Source organism: Phocoena sinus, chromosome 1 (genome assembly GCF_008692025.1).
Source record: "Phocoena sinus isolate mPhoSin1 chromosome 1, mPhoSin1.pri, whole genome shotgun sequence".
Classification (NCBI taxonomy): domain Eukaryota; kingdom Metazoa; phylum Chordata; class Mammalia; order Artiodactyla; family Phocoenidae; genus Phocoena; species Phocoena sinus.
The window spans coordinates 155,061,499-155,080,808 of record NC_045763.1 but is presented as its reverse complement, the minus strand read 5'-3'; the positions used below and the strand labels follow the sequence as shown (position 1 = coordinate 155,080,808).

General features: G+C 36.3%; 1 protein-coding gene across 9 annotated transcripts in view; it reads left to right on the top strand.

The window, feature by feature from the left end:
• RGS7 (regulator of G protein signaling 7) overlaps positions 1-19,310 on the top strand; it is a 631,374-nt gene that overhangs the window by 532,962 nt on the left and 79,102 nt on the right. For all 9 annotated transcript variants that reach the window (XR_004348551.1, XM_032623464.1, XM_032623456.1 and 6 more), the window contains 3 exons: positions 14,417-14,481; positions 15,338-15,414; positions 15,521-15,602. Coding sequence is in view for 8 of the 9 variants with exons in the window: in XM_032623464.1 (XP_032479355.1) it covers positions 14,417-14,481; positions 15,338-15,414; positions 15,521-15,602 (224 nt within the window). In the remaining variant the exon portion in view is untranslated. The remainder of the gene's footprint in view (positions 1-14,416; positions 14,482-15,337; positions 15,415-15,520; positions 15,603-19,310) is intronic.

Genomic DNA, 19,310 nt, shown 5'->3' with positions numbered 1-19,310 from the left:
TGTAGGATCTTAGATCCCCAACCAGGGATTGAAACCTCACCTGCTGCATTGGAAAGCAAAGTCTTAACCACTGGACCACCAGGGAAGTCCCCTGTAATAGCTTTAGAAAAAAGAAAGAAAGAAAAAAACTAGAAAACATCTAAGTATTTAAATATACGGATAGGCTAAATAATATGTGATACAGTCATAGGATAGACTACAGCAGTCAAGAGAAACAAGCTATATCTATAGAAAACAGCCTGAGTAAATCTCAATGATGTTGTGCTGAGTTTAAAAAAAAAAAGCAGGTTTCTGAACATGTACTGCAGATGCCATATGTCTGTATCATTATTAAATTTCTCTCCAAAAGCCTGGGAGGTCTAATAAATAAAAATTCAAATCCCCCAATAGAAAAACTAACAAAGTCATGAATAGCTAACTCACAAATGGAAAATGTACTCAAATAGTCAGTAAACATTCATTGATGTTTTCACTCAGCAAATCTGTTTTGAACATCTACTATGTGCCAAATACTATTGTAGGCAGGGGGATACTTGGGAAAACAAAATAAGCAAAAATCTCTGTCCTCTTGGAGCTGACATTCTAGTGAGGGCAGTAGGGGGGAAAATTAAGCTAATAAGCAATCTACATAAATGAATACATAAATTGTATATTAGGAGGTAAAATATTGAGCGGAGGAAGGCAATAGGAAAGGGGCTAGTAAGGGGTGGGGAGGGGAGATGTTGGTGAGAGAATACCAGTTCAGCCCTGAGGGCAGAGTGCAAGCTTTCCAGAAATAGGTAAAGGAGCAAAGGCCAGAAGCAGAACATCTGTTATGCAGCTCAAACACAGCTAGAGAGCAGCAGGAAAGGAGGTCAGAGGACAACTTAATGGAGAAGCAAGGACTTTGGCTTTTAGAGTGAGATGAGATGGGAAGCAGTTGGAAAAATGGAGAGTTTCAACACAGTGGCAATCTGATTTATTTTAACAGAATAATTCTGATTGCTTTGCTGAAAATAGACTCTCCAGAGTTGGAGAGGGTATGAGTCACACTCATGTCTAAACTTTACAGAATTTGTTTTTAAGGATCAAAATGCTTGAAAGGTGCTTAGTCCCTAATGAGCAATAACACTTTCAGGAAATAAACAATTTCTAAAAAGTAAAACACATGCATGTATACATACATGCAGAAATATTAGATATATAATAGCAAAACTATGGATATAACCCAAGTGCCCAGCAATAAGGGATCATTTAAATAAATTATAGTACATCTTGGGACTTCCCTGGTGGTGCAGTGGTTAAGACTTCGCCTTTCAGTCCAGGGAGTGTGGGTTCGATCCCTGGTTGGGGAGCTAAGATCCCACATGCCTCAAGGCCAAAAAACCAAAACATAAAACAGAAGCATTATTGTAACAAATTCAATAAAGACTTTAAAAATGGTCCACATCAAAACAATCTTTAAAAAAAATTATAGTACATCTCGACACAGGACTGTCGTGAAGTAATTTTTTAAATATAAAGAGCAACACTTATTGATATGAAAATTTAGCCACAATATAATATTAAAGAAAAAAGTTTCTAAGACAGCATTTGTAGTACAGTTTGAGTACATTGTAAATAAATATATGCAGATAGATTTTTATATAAATATACATATTCATGTGTATATTAGTGGATGTATATAGAAGGAGAAAACCCAGAATATATACCAAAATAGTGGCAGTGAGATGATACTTGACAATGATTTTTTACTTTAATATTTATATTTTTTCTACATCGTCTGAACTTTTACAATGAGGGATTAAGGATTTTAAATTTTAAACTACTTCAACTTTGAGGTAAAACAATTTGCACACACTTTGAATGGCAATATAATATCTCATTGAACAAATATGCGTGCTTTCTTTGCCTATTCCCCATTGTCATTCCTGTATCCACATCGTGGATGCTTAAGTCTCTGTGCCTCTTGTGTTATTTCCTTGGGTTATAGTCTCAGAAGAGCACGTACTGGAACAATGGCCATGAATATTTTAAGGCTTTATTACGCATTGTCAAAACCCTTTCCAAGGGCTTCCCTGGTGGTGCAGTGGTTGAGAGTCCACCCGCTGATGCAGGGGACACGGGTTCGTGCCCCGGTCCAGGAAGATCCCACATGCCGCGGAGTGGCTAGGCCCGTGAGCCATGGCCACTGAGCCTGTGCATCCGGAAAAAAAAAAACCCTTTCCAAGCAGATTTTCCCTGTTTACCTGCTCACCAGCAGTGCTATTTCACTCTTCTGTTGCCAGGATAGTTTATTCTCACTCTGTATCTGTCTTTGTTGTTTCGATGTGTAGAGTGATTTTTGTAACAGGATGTTAAAAGGGAAATCCAGCTAAAGTGTGAAGTAGATCAAGAGTAGACATGGGGCTTCCCTGGTGGCACAGTGGTTGAGAGTCCGCCTGCCGATGCAGGGGACACGGGTTCGTGCCCTGGTCCAGGAAGATCCCACATGCCGCGGAGTGGCTGGGCACGGCCGCTGAGCCTGCGCGTCCGGAGCCTGTGCTCCGCAACGGGAGAGGCCACAGCAGTGAGAGGCCCGCGTACCGCAAAAAAAAAAAAAAAAAAGTAGACATGAACGCACCATGCAACACTGACACACAGAGTACCATAGTAGTTGCCATCAACTCACATTGAGATTATTTAAGGGTAAGACATTGGCTTGAGGCTCATTTCGTGGCTGTTAGGTGCTGGGAGTCATTGCCCCCACCAGCCCAAGTGGGTGGGGAGTGCCTCCACTTCAGGCCCAGAGACAGAGAGTTCAATGGGCTTCTGAGAGTGCTTGACAGCAGTCACCTACCCCGGGGGACACACTAGACCATGAACTTCCAGGCCTCAGAATTACAAAGGGCAAGAGACAGGCCGTCTAGCTATGGATGGGACATTGAAAGGGAGGTGGCTATGTTCTGTGGCCTACTTTCAGGGCAAAGAGTGCATGAATGTTTCTAAGCCATGTGTGAGAGGTAGTCCTGTCTTAGAAAGCAGCCTGGAGGGACAAACAGCATTGCAAAGAGAAGCTAAAGGTACAAATCAAGGGCTATGGCATTTGCCAGCCCCAGCAAAAGGGTGCTGCAGGTGAGAGATCCCCACAGGAGATCTTGCAGGGGAGAGATTCTCCAAAGCATCCACAAAAGTACCTGAGAAATACAGTAAACTTTAAACCCCTGCCAAGTCCAGAGAATGGCAACACTAGATCATCACGGTGGTACCAGTAGGGTAAGAATGTCAGCACTCACCTTTCCGCTCTTTCCTTGCTGTACTCCAATCCCAGAAGACAAGAAGCCTTGGTTACAATACTTTGAGGCGGACACAGAAAAACAAGGTGGAGAAAGAAGGCACTCACACTTATTTCACAGAAGCTGGGGGAAAGGGGAAGCCTTCAAGACCTTAAACCAAGCTTGGAGTTTCGACTATTACTTGGATGCACATTCTTATTAATAAACTGGGACTTTTTGAATTACCCAAGAGTGACCAACAAGACTGTGAAACTTGCCTGAATTTTTATTATTATACCACAAAGTAAACTTTAAAAGATAAAAAAGAGTTGCATTATGGCACTATGTGTTACATTTGTATTACTTTGGTTGAAAGTTGGATATTTTTCCAGTATTTACTTGGCAATTGTTTTTCTAGTCTTTATGAATTATATTTATGTCCTGTCCGTATTTAGATATTAGGATCTCAGTGATTTTTCACTGACCTCTGTGATACAATTCTGTACCCTTTTGTCATGAGTATCAGTGTTTGCTCAACAGGCTACTCTACATTTAGAGCTTTATGAAATTAAATGGAAAAACTGATGTCAGATTTTACTTTCTATTCAATTAGACATGTGATCTAGAAACTTCAACTTTTCCATCTAAATTCTAAGTTGTATTTAAGCCAAATTCTATGCCTTTACTACACAACTATTTTAGCCAGAGTAACACTTCAGGGTTTCTCAAACTTTCTTCCACTTAGTGGCAGAGCTTCCTATTAAACTACTTGTTTGTTGACCCTTTAAGTCCTCAAAACTATCTCATTATAGTCTCCCAGAAAACTACTGCAAAGAGATATATTTACATTTTAAATTGAAGTTAAACCCTTGATAATGGGAAACATCTTAAATAGAACTGCAGAAATGGGTTTTTTCATTGTATTTTCAATAATTTGGCAGTACAGAAAAAAATTCAAGCATTGTATTAAAAAGTATTCATACTTTGTACCAGGGCCTAGGTCCATACACAACATCATAGGGCACTTTTAGTGCCTAAATAATTAGAGATCAGTACAAAAAGAATTGAACTGAGCCATAGTTTTGACTATGCCCAAGTACTCCCATTTTTTCAATCTTTGATAAATTGAATTAATTTGAAACTCTTTTTCATCTGCTTGATCCTCCTTCCTCATCCATATCAGCCCAATGCTGATACTCTCTGCTGATAAAGAATAAAAGTATCATCTGTTCCTGTCAACATGCTGTGCTGTGTCTAGACTAGATTGGTGAGGTTTGGGCCATTCCGGTCATGACCATATTTGGTCTATTTTCAACAGAATTTCAGAGTGTTCCCTACTCTGCTAATACAGCCTTCACCTTTTCCCTTCTTTCTCTTTACCAAAGAGTCTAGTAGAAATTACTTGAATTAATTCAACTTCTCAATAGCTTCTTCTGAAAATATCCTGTACATTCACTTATTCATTCATTCACTCATTCAACAAATACATATGAAACATCTACTCTATAACTGGCACTGCCTGTCCATACCTTCATTTTGTTTCCTAGACAGTTAAAGAAAATTGCATTTACCTATAATAAAGGATGCATAAATTCTTAGTGAACATTCATCTTAAAAATATCACTCTGCTCCTGCTTTATTTGTTAGTTTACCTAATGAGGTTAGAAATATGTTTCCCAAAAGGGGTCTTATTTTGAAAAGAACAAAGTTTAGATGACCACAATCAATAAAACAAGTAGAGGCTGATGCAGCCTTCTGCATATATAGAGAGGAGGGCTGACTGATGGGGCTTGAAATTTGATTAAAGGTGACTCCATAGGAAATCTGAAATTATTTAATTGGGTATTTAAGAAAATTCAATCTTTCTCTCATGAAGAGATACCCTCAGGAATGTTGCACATACATTACAATCTCTTTCACCAACTGCTGAAAACATTTTAGATATTTTGTTGAAATCACGGTGGCCTGTACATTAAGAGTTTCTTCAGGAGAGAGTGTAAATTATATCCAATTAGGAAATTACATCATATCAATTTTGTTTTTCAATTTTCAATTTTGTAAATTTTGAAAATTAATAATTTTAAAAATCAGTGATTTTGTAATCTACATATGAAAATTACTAATATTAATAGAAAAATAAAATTACCATAGTAGATTATAGAGAGATGTGTTCTAAAATCTATCCTAGGTTTTTAGTGTTTGTAGTAATATTAGCAACATTCCAAGGTTGGTCTCTCCTTTCCCATGACTTTCATACAGGAAATCTTAGAGGGCAGAAATTGAATAAATAGCATCAGTGTTTTCAGTGGCCTCAGATTTTTTGTATAAGTTATTTCCTCACTGATATCAGCTGGATTTCATTATCAAAAACTGAAGGTGGTACAGATTAGTGCAAAAGTTGTATTTATAAGAGATCCCCCAGGGCTAGCCTTACAAAAAGTGATATTTGACACTCTTTATCCAATGGATTTATCCATTGGCATCTAGAATTGATAGAGTTTATCTTGAATTTTATGAGACTCAAATACCATATGTTATGGAAAATTACAAAAATATTCTGGAAATGAGACTTTCCAGAGGGCTCTGAATAACTTTTTGGTTTTGGTTGGTCATATTTTGTTTATTTTAATTTAATGTTTATTGTATATTGGAGTACAGTTGATTTACAATATTGTCTTAGTTTCAGGTGTACAGTAAAGTGATTCAGTTGTACACATACAAATATCCATTCTTTTTCAGATTCTTTTCCATATAGGTTATTACAGAATATTGAGTAGAGTTCCCTGGCTATACAGTAGGCCCTTGTTGATTATCTATTTTATATATAGTAGTGTGTATATGTTAATCCCAAACTCCTAATTTATCCCTCCCCACCACCCTTCCCCCTGGTAACCATAAGTTTGTTTTCAAAGTCTGTGAGTCTGTTTTGTAAATAAGTTCATTTGTATCATTTTTTTTGATTCCACATATAAGTGGTATCATGTGATATTTGTCTTCCTCTGTATGACTTATTTCCCTTAGTATGATAATCACTAGGTCCATCCATGTTGCTGCAGATGGCATTATTTCATTCTTTATTATGGCTGAGTAGTATTCCATTGTATATATGTACAAAATCTTTTTTATCCATTCTGCCTTCGATGGGCATTTAGGTTGCTTGCATGTCTTAACTATTGTAAATAGTGCTGCAGTGAACATTGGGGTGCATGTATCTTTTCGAATTATGGTCTTCTCTGGGTATATGCCCAGAAGTGGGATTGCTGGATCATATGGTAGTTCAATTTTTAGTTTTTTAAAGAACCACCATACTGTTCTCCATAGGGAGTGTCCCAATTTACATTCCCACCAACAGTGTAGGAATATTCTGTTTTCTTCATACCCTCTCCAGCATTTATTGTTTTTGGACTTTTTGATGATGGCCATTCTGACTGTTGTGAGGTGTTACATCATTGTAGTTTTGATTTGCATTTCTTTAATAATTAGCTATGTGGAGCACCTTTTCATGTGCTTTTTGGCCATCTGTATGTCTTCTTTGGAGAAATGTCTATTTAGGTCTTCTGCCCATTTTGTTTGTTTGTTTGTTTTCTGTTTTTTTTAATTGGAGTATACTTTTTTTACACTGCTGTGTCAGTTTCTGCTGTACAGCAAAGCGACTCAGCCATACATATACATATATCCCCTATTTTTTGGATTTCCTTCCCATTTAGGTCACCACAGAGCACCAAGTAGAGTTCCTTGTGCTACACCGTAGGTTCTCATTAGTCATCTATTTTATACATAGTAGTGTATATATGTCAATCCTAATCTCCCAATTCATCCCCCCCCTTCACCCTTGGTATCCATATGTTTGTGTCTCTGATTTCCGCTTTGCAAGTAAGATCATCATTACCATTTTTCTTGATTCCACATATATGTGTTAATATACGATATTTGTTTTTCTCTTTCTGACTTCACTCTGTATGACAGTCTCTGGGTCCATTTATGTCTCTGCAAATGATACAGTTTTGTTCCTTTTTATTGCTGAGTAATATTCCATTGTATATATGTGCCACATCTTCTATATCCATTCCTCTGCTGATGGACATTTATGTTGCATCCATGTCCTGGCTATTGTAAATAGTGCTGCAGTGAATATTGGAGTGCATGTGTCTTTTTGAATTATGATTTTTTCAGGGTATATGCCCAATAGTGGGATTGCTGGGTCATATGGTAGTTCTATTTTTAGTTTTTTAAGGAACCTCCATACTGTTCTACATAGTGGCTGTATCAATTTACATTCCCACTAACAGTGCAAGAGGATTCCCTTTACTCTACACCATCTCCAGCATTTATTCTTTGTAGATTTTTTGATGATGGCTACTCTGAATAGTGTGAGGTGATGCCTTGTTATAGTTTTGATTTGTACTTCTCTAATAATTAATGATGTTGAGCATTTTTTCATGTGTTTTTGACCATCTGTATGTCTTCTTTGGAGAAATGTCTATTTAGGTCTTCTGCCCATTTTTTGATTGGGTTCTTTGTTTTTTTGATGTTGAGCTGCATGAGCTGTTTGTATATTTTGGAGATTAGCCCATTGTCAGTCACTTCATTTGCAAATATTGTTTCCCATCCTCTGGGTTGTCTTTTCATCTTGTTTATGGTTTCCTTTGCTGTGCAAAAGCTTGTAAGATTATTAGGTCCCATTTGTTTATTTTTGCTTTTATTTTCAGTACTTTAAGAGGTGGATCCAAAAAGATATTGCTGTGATTTATGTCAAAAATTGTCCTACCTATTACTTCCTCTAGGAGTTTTATAGTATTCAGTATTCCATTTAGATCTCTAATGGATTTGTGTCTTGGATTTCTTTTATTTCTTTTTCTTCTCTGATTGCTGTGGCTCAGACTTCCAAAACTATGTTGAATAAATGTGTGGAAATCTTTGTCTTGTTCCTGATCTTAGAGGAAATGCTTTCAGTTTTTCACCATTGGCTATGATGTTACCTGTTGGTTTGTCATATATGGCCTTTATTATGTTGAGGTACATTCCCTCTATGCCCATTTTATGGAGAGTTTTTATCATAAATGGGTGTTGAATTTTGTCAAAAGAATTTTCTGCATCTATTAAAATGATCATTTGTTTATTTTTGGTTTTATTGCCATTAGTCTAGGAGATGGCTCGAAAAAGATATTGCTGTGATTTATATCAAAGAGTGTTCTACCTATGTTTTCCTCTAATAGTTTTATAGTATTCAGTCTTACATTTAAGTCTTTAATCCATTTTGAGTTTGTTTTTTGTATGATGTTAAAGAAATTTCTGATTTCTTTTTTTACATGTAGCCGTCTAGTTTTCCCAGCACCACTTATTGAAGAGACTGTCTTTTCTCCATTGTATGTTCTTGCCTCCTTTGTCATAGATTAATTGACCATAGGTTCATGGGTTTATTTCTGGGCTTGCTATCATGGTTCATTGATCTATATTTCTGTTTTTGTGCCAGTACCATACTGTTTTGATTGCTGTAGCTTTGCAGTATAGTCAGAAGTCAGGGAGCCTGTTTCCTCCAGCTCCGCTTTTCTTTCTCAAGATTGCTTTGGCTATTCAGGGTCTTTTGTGTTTCAATACAAATTTTAAGATTTTTGTTCTAGTTCTGTGGAAAATGCCATTGGTAATTTGACAGGGATTGATTGAATCTGTAGATTGCCTTGTGTAGTACAGTCATTTTGACAATACTGATTCTTCCAATTCAAGAACATGGTATATCTTTACATCTGTTTGTGTCATCTTCAATTTCTTTCATCAGCATCTCATAGTTTGGGGAGTACAGGTATTTTGTCTTCTTAGGTAGATTTATTCCTAAGTATTTGATTATTTTTCATGCAATGGTAAATGTGATTGTTTCTTTAATTTCTCTTTCTGATCTTTTGTTGTTGTTGTATAAAAGTGGAACAGATTTCTGTGTATTAATTTTGTATCCTGCAAATTTACTGAATTCATTGATTACCTCTAGCAGTTTTCTGGTAGTATCTTTAGGATTTTCTATGTATAGTATCATGTCACCTGCAAACAGTGACAATTTTCCTTATTCTTTTCCAATTTGGATTCCTTTCATTTCTTTTTCTTCTCTGATTGCCATGGCTAGGACTTCCAAAGCTATGTTGAAGAAAAGTGGTGAGAGTGGAAATCCTTGTCTTGTTCCTGATCGTAGAGGAAATGCTTTCAGCTTTTCACCATTGAATATGATGTTACCAGTAGGTTTGTCATATATCGCCTTTATTATGTTGAGGTATGTTCCCTCTATGCCCACTTTCTGGAGAGTTTTTATCATAAATGGCTGTTGAATTTTGTCAAAAGCTTTTTCTGCATCTATTGAGATGATCATATGGTTTTTGTTCTTCAAATTGTTAATGTACTGTATCACACTGGTTGATTTGTGGATATTAAAAAACACTTGCACACCTGAAATAAATCCCATTTGATCATGGTTTATGATCCTTATAAGGTATTGTTGGATTCAGATGGCTAGTATTTTGTTGAGGATTTTTGTGTATATGTTCATCAGTGATATTGGCCTATAGTTTTCTTTTTTTGTGATATCTTTGTCTGGTATCAGGGTGATGGTGCACTCATAGAATGAGTTTGGGTGTTTTCCTTTCTCTGCAATTTTTTGGAATAGTTTCAGAAGGATAGATGTTAGCCCCTCTCTAAATGTTTGATAGAATTTGCCTGTGAAGCCATTTGTTCCTGGCCTTTTGTTTGTTGTGATTCACAGTTTCAATTTCAGTGCTTGTGATTGGTCTATTCATATTTTCCATTTCTTCCTGATTCAGTCTTGGGAGATTGTACTTTCTACAACATTGTCCTTTTCTTCTAGGTTGTCCATTTTATTGGTGTATAGTTGCTTGTAGTAGTGTATTATGGTCCTTTGTATTTCTGTGGTGTCTGTTGTAACTTCTCCTTTTTCATTTCTAATGTTATTGATTTCAGTCCTCTCCCATTTTTTCTTGATGAGTCTGGCTAAAGGTTTATCAGTTTTGTTTATCTTTTCAAAGAACCATCTTTTAGTTTCATAGATGTTTTCTATTGTTTTCTTAGTCTGTATTTAATTTATTTCTGCTCTCATCTTTATGTTTTCTTTCTTCTACTAACTTTGGGTTTTTTTAGTTCTTCTTTCTCTAGTTGATTTGGTATAGGTTTAGGTTGTTGATTTAAGATTTCCCTTGTTTCCTGAGGTAAGATTGTATTGCTATAAACTTCCCTTTTAGAACTGCTTTTGCTGCACCCCATAGGTTTTAGATTGTCATGTTTTCCTTGTCATTTGTCTCTAGGTATTTTTTAATTTTCTCTTTGATTTCTTCAGTGATCCATTGATTGTTTAGTGACATATTTCACCTCCACGTGTTTCTGTTTTTTTTCTTCTGGTTGATTTCTAATGTCATAGCCATGTGGTCAGAAAAGATATTTGATATGATTTCAATTTTCTTACATTTATAGAGGCTTGCTTTGTGGTCCAACATGTGTTCTATCTTAGAGAATGTTCCATGTGTACTTGAGAAGAATGTGTATTCTGCTGCTTTTGGATGGAATGTTTTATAAATATCAATTAAGGCCATCTAGTCTAATGTGTCATTTAAGGCCTTATTGTGTTTCCTTATTGATTTTCTGTCTGCATGTTCTCTCCATTGATGTAAGTGAGGTGTTAAAGTCCCCCACTGTTATTCTGTTACTGTTGATTTTTCCTTTAATACTGTTAGCATTTGCCTTATATATTGAGATCCTCCTATGTTGGGTGAACATAAATTTGCAATTGTTTTGTCATCTTCTTGGACTCATCTCTTGATCATTATGTGGTGTCCTTCTTTGCCTCTTGTAACAGTCTTTATTTTTAAGTCTATTTTGTCTGATATGAGTATTGCTACTCCAGCTTTTTTTTTAAATTCCATTTGCATGGAATATCTTTTTCCATCCCCTCACTTTCAGTCTGTATGTTTCCCTAGATCTGAAGTGGGTCACTTTTACACAGCATATATACAGGTCTTGTTTTTGTATCCATTCAGCCAGTCTATGCCTTTCTTTGTAGTATTTAATCCATTTACATTTAAGGTAATTATCAATATGTATGTTCTATTGGTATTTTGTTAATTGTTTTTGATTTCTTTAGGTAGGTCTTTTTTCTTCCCTTCCTATTTTGTTCTCTTCTCTTGTGATTTGATGAGTATCTTTGGTGTTGTGTTTTATTATGTTTTTTCTTTTGTGTGTGTATCTATTGTAGATTTTTATGTGAGGTTACCATGTGGTTTTTATTTAGCTATATATATATATTCATATATATATACACATATACACATATATATGTGTGTATATATATATATATATATATATATGATTTTTTCAAGTTGCTTGTCTCTTCAAATGCATTTTGAACATCCTGGATTTGTGCTCTCCTCATGATTGCTGGTTTTAATATCATATTTGCACGTGGATGAGTTCCAACCTTTACTGTATGTTTGCCTTTACTGGTGAACTTTCCCATTCGTAATTTTGTTTGTTTCTTTCTTTCTAGTTGTTGCCTCTTCTTTTCTGCCTAGAGAAATTCCTTTAGCATTTGTTGTAAAGCTGGTTTGGTGGTGCTGAATTCTCTTAGCTTTTGCTTGTCAGTAAAGCTTTTCATTTCTCCTCAAGTCTGAACGAGAGCCTTGCTAAGTAGAGTATTCTTAGTTATAGTTTTTTTCCTTTCATCATTTAAACATATCATGTCATTCCCTTCTGGCCTGCAGAGTTTCTGCTGAAAAATCAGCTGATAGCCTTATTGGGATTCCATTGCATGTTATTTGTTGCTTTTCCCTTGTTGCTTTTAGTATTTTCTCTTTGCTTTTAATTTTTGTTAGTTTGGTTAATATGTGTCTTTGCATATTCCTCCTTGGTTTTATCCTGTATGGGACTCTCTGTGCTTCCTGGACTTGAGTGAGTGTTTCCTTTTCCATGTTAAGGAAGTTTTCTCCTATTATCTGTTCAAGTGTTTTCCCAGGTCCTTTCCTCTCTCTCTTCTCCTTCTGAGACCCCTATAATGCAAATGTTGGTACATTTAATGTTGTCCCAGAGCTCTCTATGACTGTCTTCATTCATTTTCATTCTTTTTTCTTTATTCTGTTCCATGGCAGTGATTTCCACCAATCTGCCTTCCAGCTCACTTGTCTCTTCTTATGCCTCATTTATTCTGCTAATTATTCCTTCTAGTATATTTTTCATTTCAGTTATTTTATTGTTCATCTCTGTTTTTTGTTCTTTGAATTATCTACCTCTTTGTTAAACGTTTCTTTTATCTTCTTGGTCTGTGCCTTCATTCTTTTTCTGAGATCTTGGATCATCTTTAGGATCATTACTCCAAATTCTTTTACAGGTAGATTGCCTATCTATACACTTCACCTACTTGTTCTTCTGGGATTTTATCTTGTTCCTTCATCTGGAACATATTTCTCTGCCATCTCATTTTGTCTAGCTTTCTGTTTGTGGTCTCTGTTCTGCAGGCTGCAGGATCATACTTCCTCTTGCTCCTGGTGTTTGCCCCCTGGTGGTTAGGTTCTTCCAGGGACTTGTGCAGGCTTCCTGGTAGGAGAGACTGGTGCCTGCCCACTGGTGGGGGGAGCTGGGTGTTGTCCCTATGGTGGGCAGGGCCATGTCAACAGGTGTGTTCAGAGGAGGCTGTGAGCTCAGGACAACTTTTAGCAGCCTGTCTGCTGATGGGTGGGGCTGTGTTCTCACCTTGTTGGTTGTTTGGCCTGAGGCGTCCCAGTACTGGAGTCTGCAAGCTGCTGGGTGGGGTTGGGTCTCAGTGCCAAAATGGCAGCCTCCTGGAGAGCTCACACTGATGAATATTCCCTGGCCCTCCACTACCAGTGTCCTTGCCCTCACCATGTGCCACAGCCCACCCGTGCCTCCCCAGGAGACCCTCTAAGACTCGCAGGTAGATCTGGCGCAGGCTCCTGTGGAGTCACTGCTTTGTCCTGGATGCCAGGGCACATGAAACCTTGTGTGCACCCTTCAAGAGTGGCGTGTCTGTTTCCCCCAGTCCTGTGGAGCTCCTGCACTCAAGTCCCCTGGCCTTCAAAGCCCAATTCTCTGGTGGTTCCTCCTCCCGATGCCAGACCCTCAGACTGGGGAGCCTGATGTCTGGCTCAGAAGTCTCACTACTGTGGGAGAACTTCTGAGATATAATTATTTTCCAGTTTGTGGGTTGCCCACCTGGTGGGTATGAGATTTGATTATATTGTGAAAACGCCCCTTCTCATTGTGGCTTCCTGTTTGTCTTTGGATGTAGAATATCTTCTTTGGTAGGTTACAGTCTTTTTTGTGTCAGTGGTTGTTCTGAAGATAGTTGTGATTTTGGTATTTTGTGAGAGAGCTCCAGTCCTCCTTCTTCAACATCCTGTCTCCTCCCTTCTGAATGTCTTGATATTAACATGAGAGTCACTAATATTCCTGAAATCACTGAAGAAATTTGACTGTTCGATGGCAATGCTGCTGTCAACGTCCTCTTTCTATCTGCCATTTATCCTGTAAATCTTCTGCCCAGATGGACTTTGCCTGGTAATGGAGAAGACAGAGTTCTCAAGGAAAATGGAATTAAAAGGTTATTGGATTATAGTTAGGTCAGATATATACTCTCCTCTCTCCTAGTGACAAAATGACTGATTGATGATTGATCCTTGTGGATTGCAGCAAAGAAGATGCTAAGAAGCCTTCGGTTTACATTAATAAATTATTTCAGTTGACAATAGAATACGGAAATAATTGAATGTGCAAATAGTGATTCCCTCTTCGTGCAATTCTTTTTTTAAAAATCGTTTTATTTGTATATCCAGATTTTAACATTCATTTGATCTTTTATTGAAAAGGCTTTATTTTTTCCCCTTATATTTTGAGGAAGCTAAAATTGTGACAACTATTTAATGAAATAAAGGAAATGGTTACCAAATTTTTAAACATATCTATTTTCTTATAACGCCTTTTTATATTACCGCTATGTTTGAATTTCAGTAATGATGTTACAGATTACTTATTTTGTCCAAAAAAAGTTAAAAAGAGAAAATTACAACTTGTGGAAAAATGACAAAGACCAACATGTCTTGGTTTATAATGCTCTGTTTTTATTTTTAGTGTCTCAATGTAAATAAGCAGGTGAGAGATGATTGATTTTTTTTCCTTTACAGCGGTTTACCTCTGCAAAAGAACAATGCAAAACAAAGCAAGGCTGGAACTAGCTGACTATGAAGCTGTAAGTACCAAGGACTTCCTGACAAAGAAAGGTATAAAATGAGCAAGAATAAGGCCTACGGTCATTTCTGGGCACTCTTAACTTTCTACATTCATGGATCTTAGGGATCAGATTTCCAGGGAAGGGCAGCATAATGATTTAACATATCCCTTACTTGCTTACTTCCTCTCATCATTCACACTGAGGATGGTGAAATTCTAAATACACAAACTCAGAGAAGAAGGAGGAAGCATATCTTATTTGCTAAAATTGACTTAAATGTAAAAACTTATATATATGTATATATATATACTATATATAATGAAGATATCCAAACTTAGAGAATTATAGAGCATTTACACTGGGAAAATGGTTTTTGCATAACCTTTATGTTGGTCACCATCAGCAGATTAGTCTCATGTAGTTTGTTCAGATGGTTGCTATGTTCTGATTTACTAAACTTGAAGCACTGTCCACAACTGGGTAGTAGGGGGCTGAAGGTTTAAATTTTTCTCAGGAACTGGATAGACTGGTTGAATCAGTAGTAGAGAGTATTGCTTTCCTGTTCCTCAGTAAAATGAGCACAGGAAAATCCAATGGATTAGTCTTGAGCACTTTTTTTATATAAGGTAAGTTGAGTATTTTTGATATTTAGTTATATTCTCCAATATTAATACTCATAATAGGTTTTCCTGTGTCCTCTATGACTGTTAATATGAGTATTAGCTGCGTTCAGTGAGCATGACTTATCATTCCAAGTACACTTACTCCTTTAGAAATTCTGATTTGTTTTTTTGGTAAGTACATATGGTAGATAAACTAGAAGGGAGGAGTAAACCTGAGGACCAGAATGTCTTCACCGTGGTATATTTTTCAGGAGAGCTTGGCCAGGCTGCAGAGGGCATTTGCTCGGAAGTGGGAGTTCATTTTTATGCAAGCAGAAGCACAAGCAAAGTGAGTCCTTGTGAGTCTTTTGGAAGATTTGTCCAAGTTGTGGCCTTTTGTCCAGAGAGGCACTACAATTAACACTACTTATTATTCATTGTTATGATATTAACAGAGTGGACAAGAAGAGAGACAAGATTGAAAGAAAGATCCTTGATAGTCAGGAGAGAGCATTCTGGGACGTACACAGACCCGTGGTAAGCAAGCGCACCAACGTTGTCTAACTTCATAATCTCAGCCTTTGGAAAGTAAAGGAAGAATGCAGAATGCAGTAACTCCATCACTTGTCGCAAAGTCTTGGTGAATTATTTAAGAAAAGATTGCCACTTTTGTAAGATGCCACTTGTGTAAGATGACTAGAGTTCAATAGTATAATATTTTTTAAAACGATGCATTTTTCTAACATGACATCACTTGCTTGTTCATTCTTTGTTTTTGAGGTGCTTGATACTTTCATACACTTGAAAGAAAGAAGACTGCCACAAAGCAGTTTTGCATGGCTTATGATCTACATTTTTCTGGATTGATAGTAAAAGTATTAGTCAAAATGTTGTTCCTCCACTAATTTTTCTTTTTAAAACTTACTAACAACCTGCTTTGAATGTCAACTTTCATGGAAACATTTTAGGTGGCTCAGTTTCAGATCAGCTCATACTTCTAATGATGTAACTGGTCATTGAATCTACATACAGTAACTTAGCTGGTTTTCTTAAATAGTAATGTTAAACCATGTGAGTCAGAGTAACAAATAACAAATGTCCTTGATTAATACCAGAAAACTTTGTGTAAGGAATTAAACAATGGTTATGAGCATTCATAAGAAAGCATGTCTACTCTCATATAGCATATTTTGATGCTAGGTCTTTGTTTTCTATGTATTTCTTTAAACACAGACCTAGAGAATTATATTTACATACTGTTATTAAATAACAGGATCACAGCATAAGACAAATCAAGATTCTTTGAGAATATCTTAAAATTTTCCTCTCAACTACCTTTAGAAACAGACCAAAATAGGTCTGTTTTCCAAAGGTTTGTATATATATCTGTATCTATACCTATATATATATAGTTATGGATATATATTGATATATATTTAAATGTTAGATAGTAATGCAGTTGTTAAATTTCATATGGAATTTTTTGAATTCAAAAAAATTAGAATTGAGATTTAACTGTCTTTCCTACTCAAAATTCAGCTTGAGTTTTATTACTCATGGTATAAAGGATTGTGAGGCCACATGCATACGTATTGCAAGGATATGAAGTAGGATTTTTCCTTGCTTGTTTGTTTGTTTTAAGCCATCTCTAGAAACTGGTTAATACATTATGTTCTCATGTTTCTCCACTTTATGCCCCTGGACATCTGGTGGCCCATCTCTAGCCTAGTTTAACTTTGATGGCCTATATCCTCCTGGCAACCCAAGAGGACTCACTCCATGCCGGTTCCCCTACACTGCCCACATCCATTCTACAGCAAAAACTCATGTTCTCCCAGCATGTCGATTGATCTCACCTCAACACACTCCCCTGCTCCATCCCCCAAGAATTGCTCAGCCAATCCCTTGCCTTCTATGTGCCCTGTTGGAAGCAGAACCTGTTCACAGTTGTTTTTTGCTCTAACCAGTGTAAGTCAGGCTCCAGTCCTCTGTGTCTCCACAGAGCAAGAAGCACATATGAGTGCTCTCCAAGGGGTCCCCTGCTTACCCCTCATTAGGCTTTCAATTAGAAAGTCATCCAAAGGAGCACCTGGAGGCAGAAACCACCCTGAAGCCATTAGTTCCATGTCCCTTATTCAATTTGTGGATGCTTATGAGGGGCTTTATATCACTTAAAATGAACATGTTATGCAATACTTGGTTATTGTTTATTTTCTAGAGGGAAAAAAATAGAGTTTTGGGTTATCTGTATGCCTCTGAGAATGGAATGCACCTAATCCAACCCTACCTTCAACTATTTATTTTTTACATTACAACTCTATCCCATTTAAAAAGAAAAAAATTTTTTTGCAGTGGTCCCAGGTGCATGTGAAGTGATGACACTTGTCTGGAGGCCATGTCAGACACACAGGTCCTGCCTCATATCTGGTTTTTAGAGTTCTGGGTCCTTAGTGAGAGTTAATACAGAGATGATGCTGGCAAGGACATTAGCAGCAGGACGCTCCTATAAGAGCTTTTAATAGCTATTTCCCCAGCAAAATGCATAAGCTCTATCTCTATTCATTGGCTGTAGTGTTAAATAAACAATGATAAGAAGAGCTTTCTACCTCCAAAAAGTGTCCTTATTTTTATTTTGGTTTTGAAAAAGTCTTATTACGAAAATACGAACACACTACTACAAGTTTTTAAACTGTAGAAATTAATATTCTCATTAGAATAAAAATCTCTACTCAGATTTAATAGATTCATAACACAATTTATATTTTCCTGGACTGCTTTAGCTTTATTACTATATAAAGTATCTTTATTTTCAAAAAACAGAAATGAAGTTATCCTATCAGTACTATTCATTGAATTTTTTTCATTTTGTTTCTTCTTGCATAATCCTACTGTTAAACCTTTCCAAAAAATGTAGCAGAGAGCAATTAATCCTTATAAAGCTTTTACTAATTCAAGTAAAGGTGATGTGCTACATTGCATTTTGTTTGGTTTGCTTTGATTTGATCTGGCTTGATGCTGCCATTTATTTAGTTTAAATAGGTTGGAAACCATTAGCCAGAAGTGTAGTAGGGAAGAGGAAATCTCAAAAAGAAGCTCAGAATCTTTAAAGTATACTTAAATTTAATGTAAAATACTATATTACATGAACTTAGAGATGTAGAAAATATATGGAGTGAGATTTAGTTTTTTTAAATGCCGTCACTTAACGCAGTATACTCATTTTATTGCATTTAATACCTTTATGAAATAAATTTAGCTTCTTTAAGCATGTCCGTGTTTACTCCAGAAAAAAAAATTAAGGTCTTAACACTGAAAAGGACTCTTCAGTTATCAAGAACTCCAGACAGAATTGCCACACACTAACTACTCAAGATGATAGTAGGGGAAATGCACCAAATTATAGCAAATGTCAAAGATAATTTGGGATTTGGGTTAACTTGTGTATTTAGTGTTTTGGTACTTTTATGAAGCCTCTTCAAGGGCTAATGGATTCTTAGTCTATATTAATTGAATTTGAGCAACTAGTTAAATTGAAGTAAAAATTCTGTTTGTCACACTGCTGAAGGGTTTCATTGATACTAACTTCCTAGTAATTGTTTTATATTATCAGATCATGGTCTTTTGAAGAGCAGGAGTTTGTCTGAAATTTTATATACATTTCTGTAAATTTTTCTTTGAATAAATTAGTTTGGAGCAGTCTGGTGAAGCGTGTGTGTGTGTTGTGTGTGTGTGCACACGCACACAAAAATACATTAAAATTTGGAGTTTAAAAGTGTCTGAAGAAGAGGTTATAGATTTGCATAAGAAGTTTAAGGAGTTCCATAAGATTCAAAGTTTTTGTAACCTATTGAGTTATATCAGAGTGATTCTGAGGCCCAATAATAGAAAGGAGCAATGAGATTCTTAAAATACAATCATCATGGAGCAAAAAAAAGAAGTCCAGTGGACTGGCCTTTCAAAATATAGTGGTGCTGATGCTCTGGGTCTGAGGGGTGAAGAGCAACCAAACTTGTTCCACACAGCCCTGCTATGGAGCCAGTTTATATCCTTTGCACAGACTTTGTTTTTGTTTTGTTTGTCTGTTACATTTTTTTGGCTTTATTGAGGTGTAATTGACAAACTAAATTGTAAGATATTTAAATTGTACAATAATTTGGTTTTTTATACGTATTCATTTGGTTTTTTAATTTGATTTTTTATACATATTCATTGTGAAAGGTTTCCCACCATTGAGTTAACACCGAC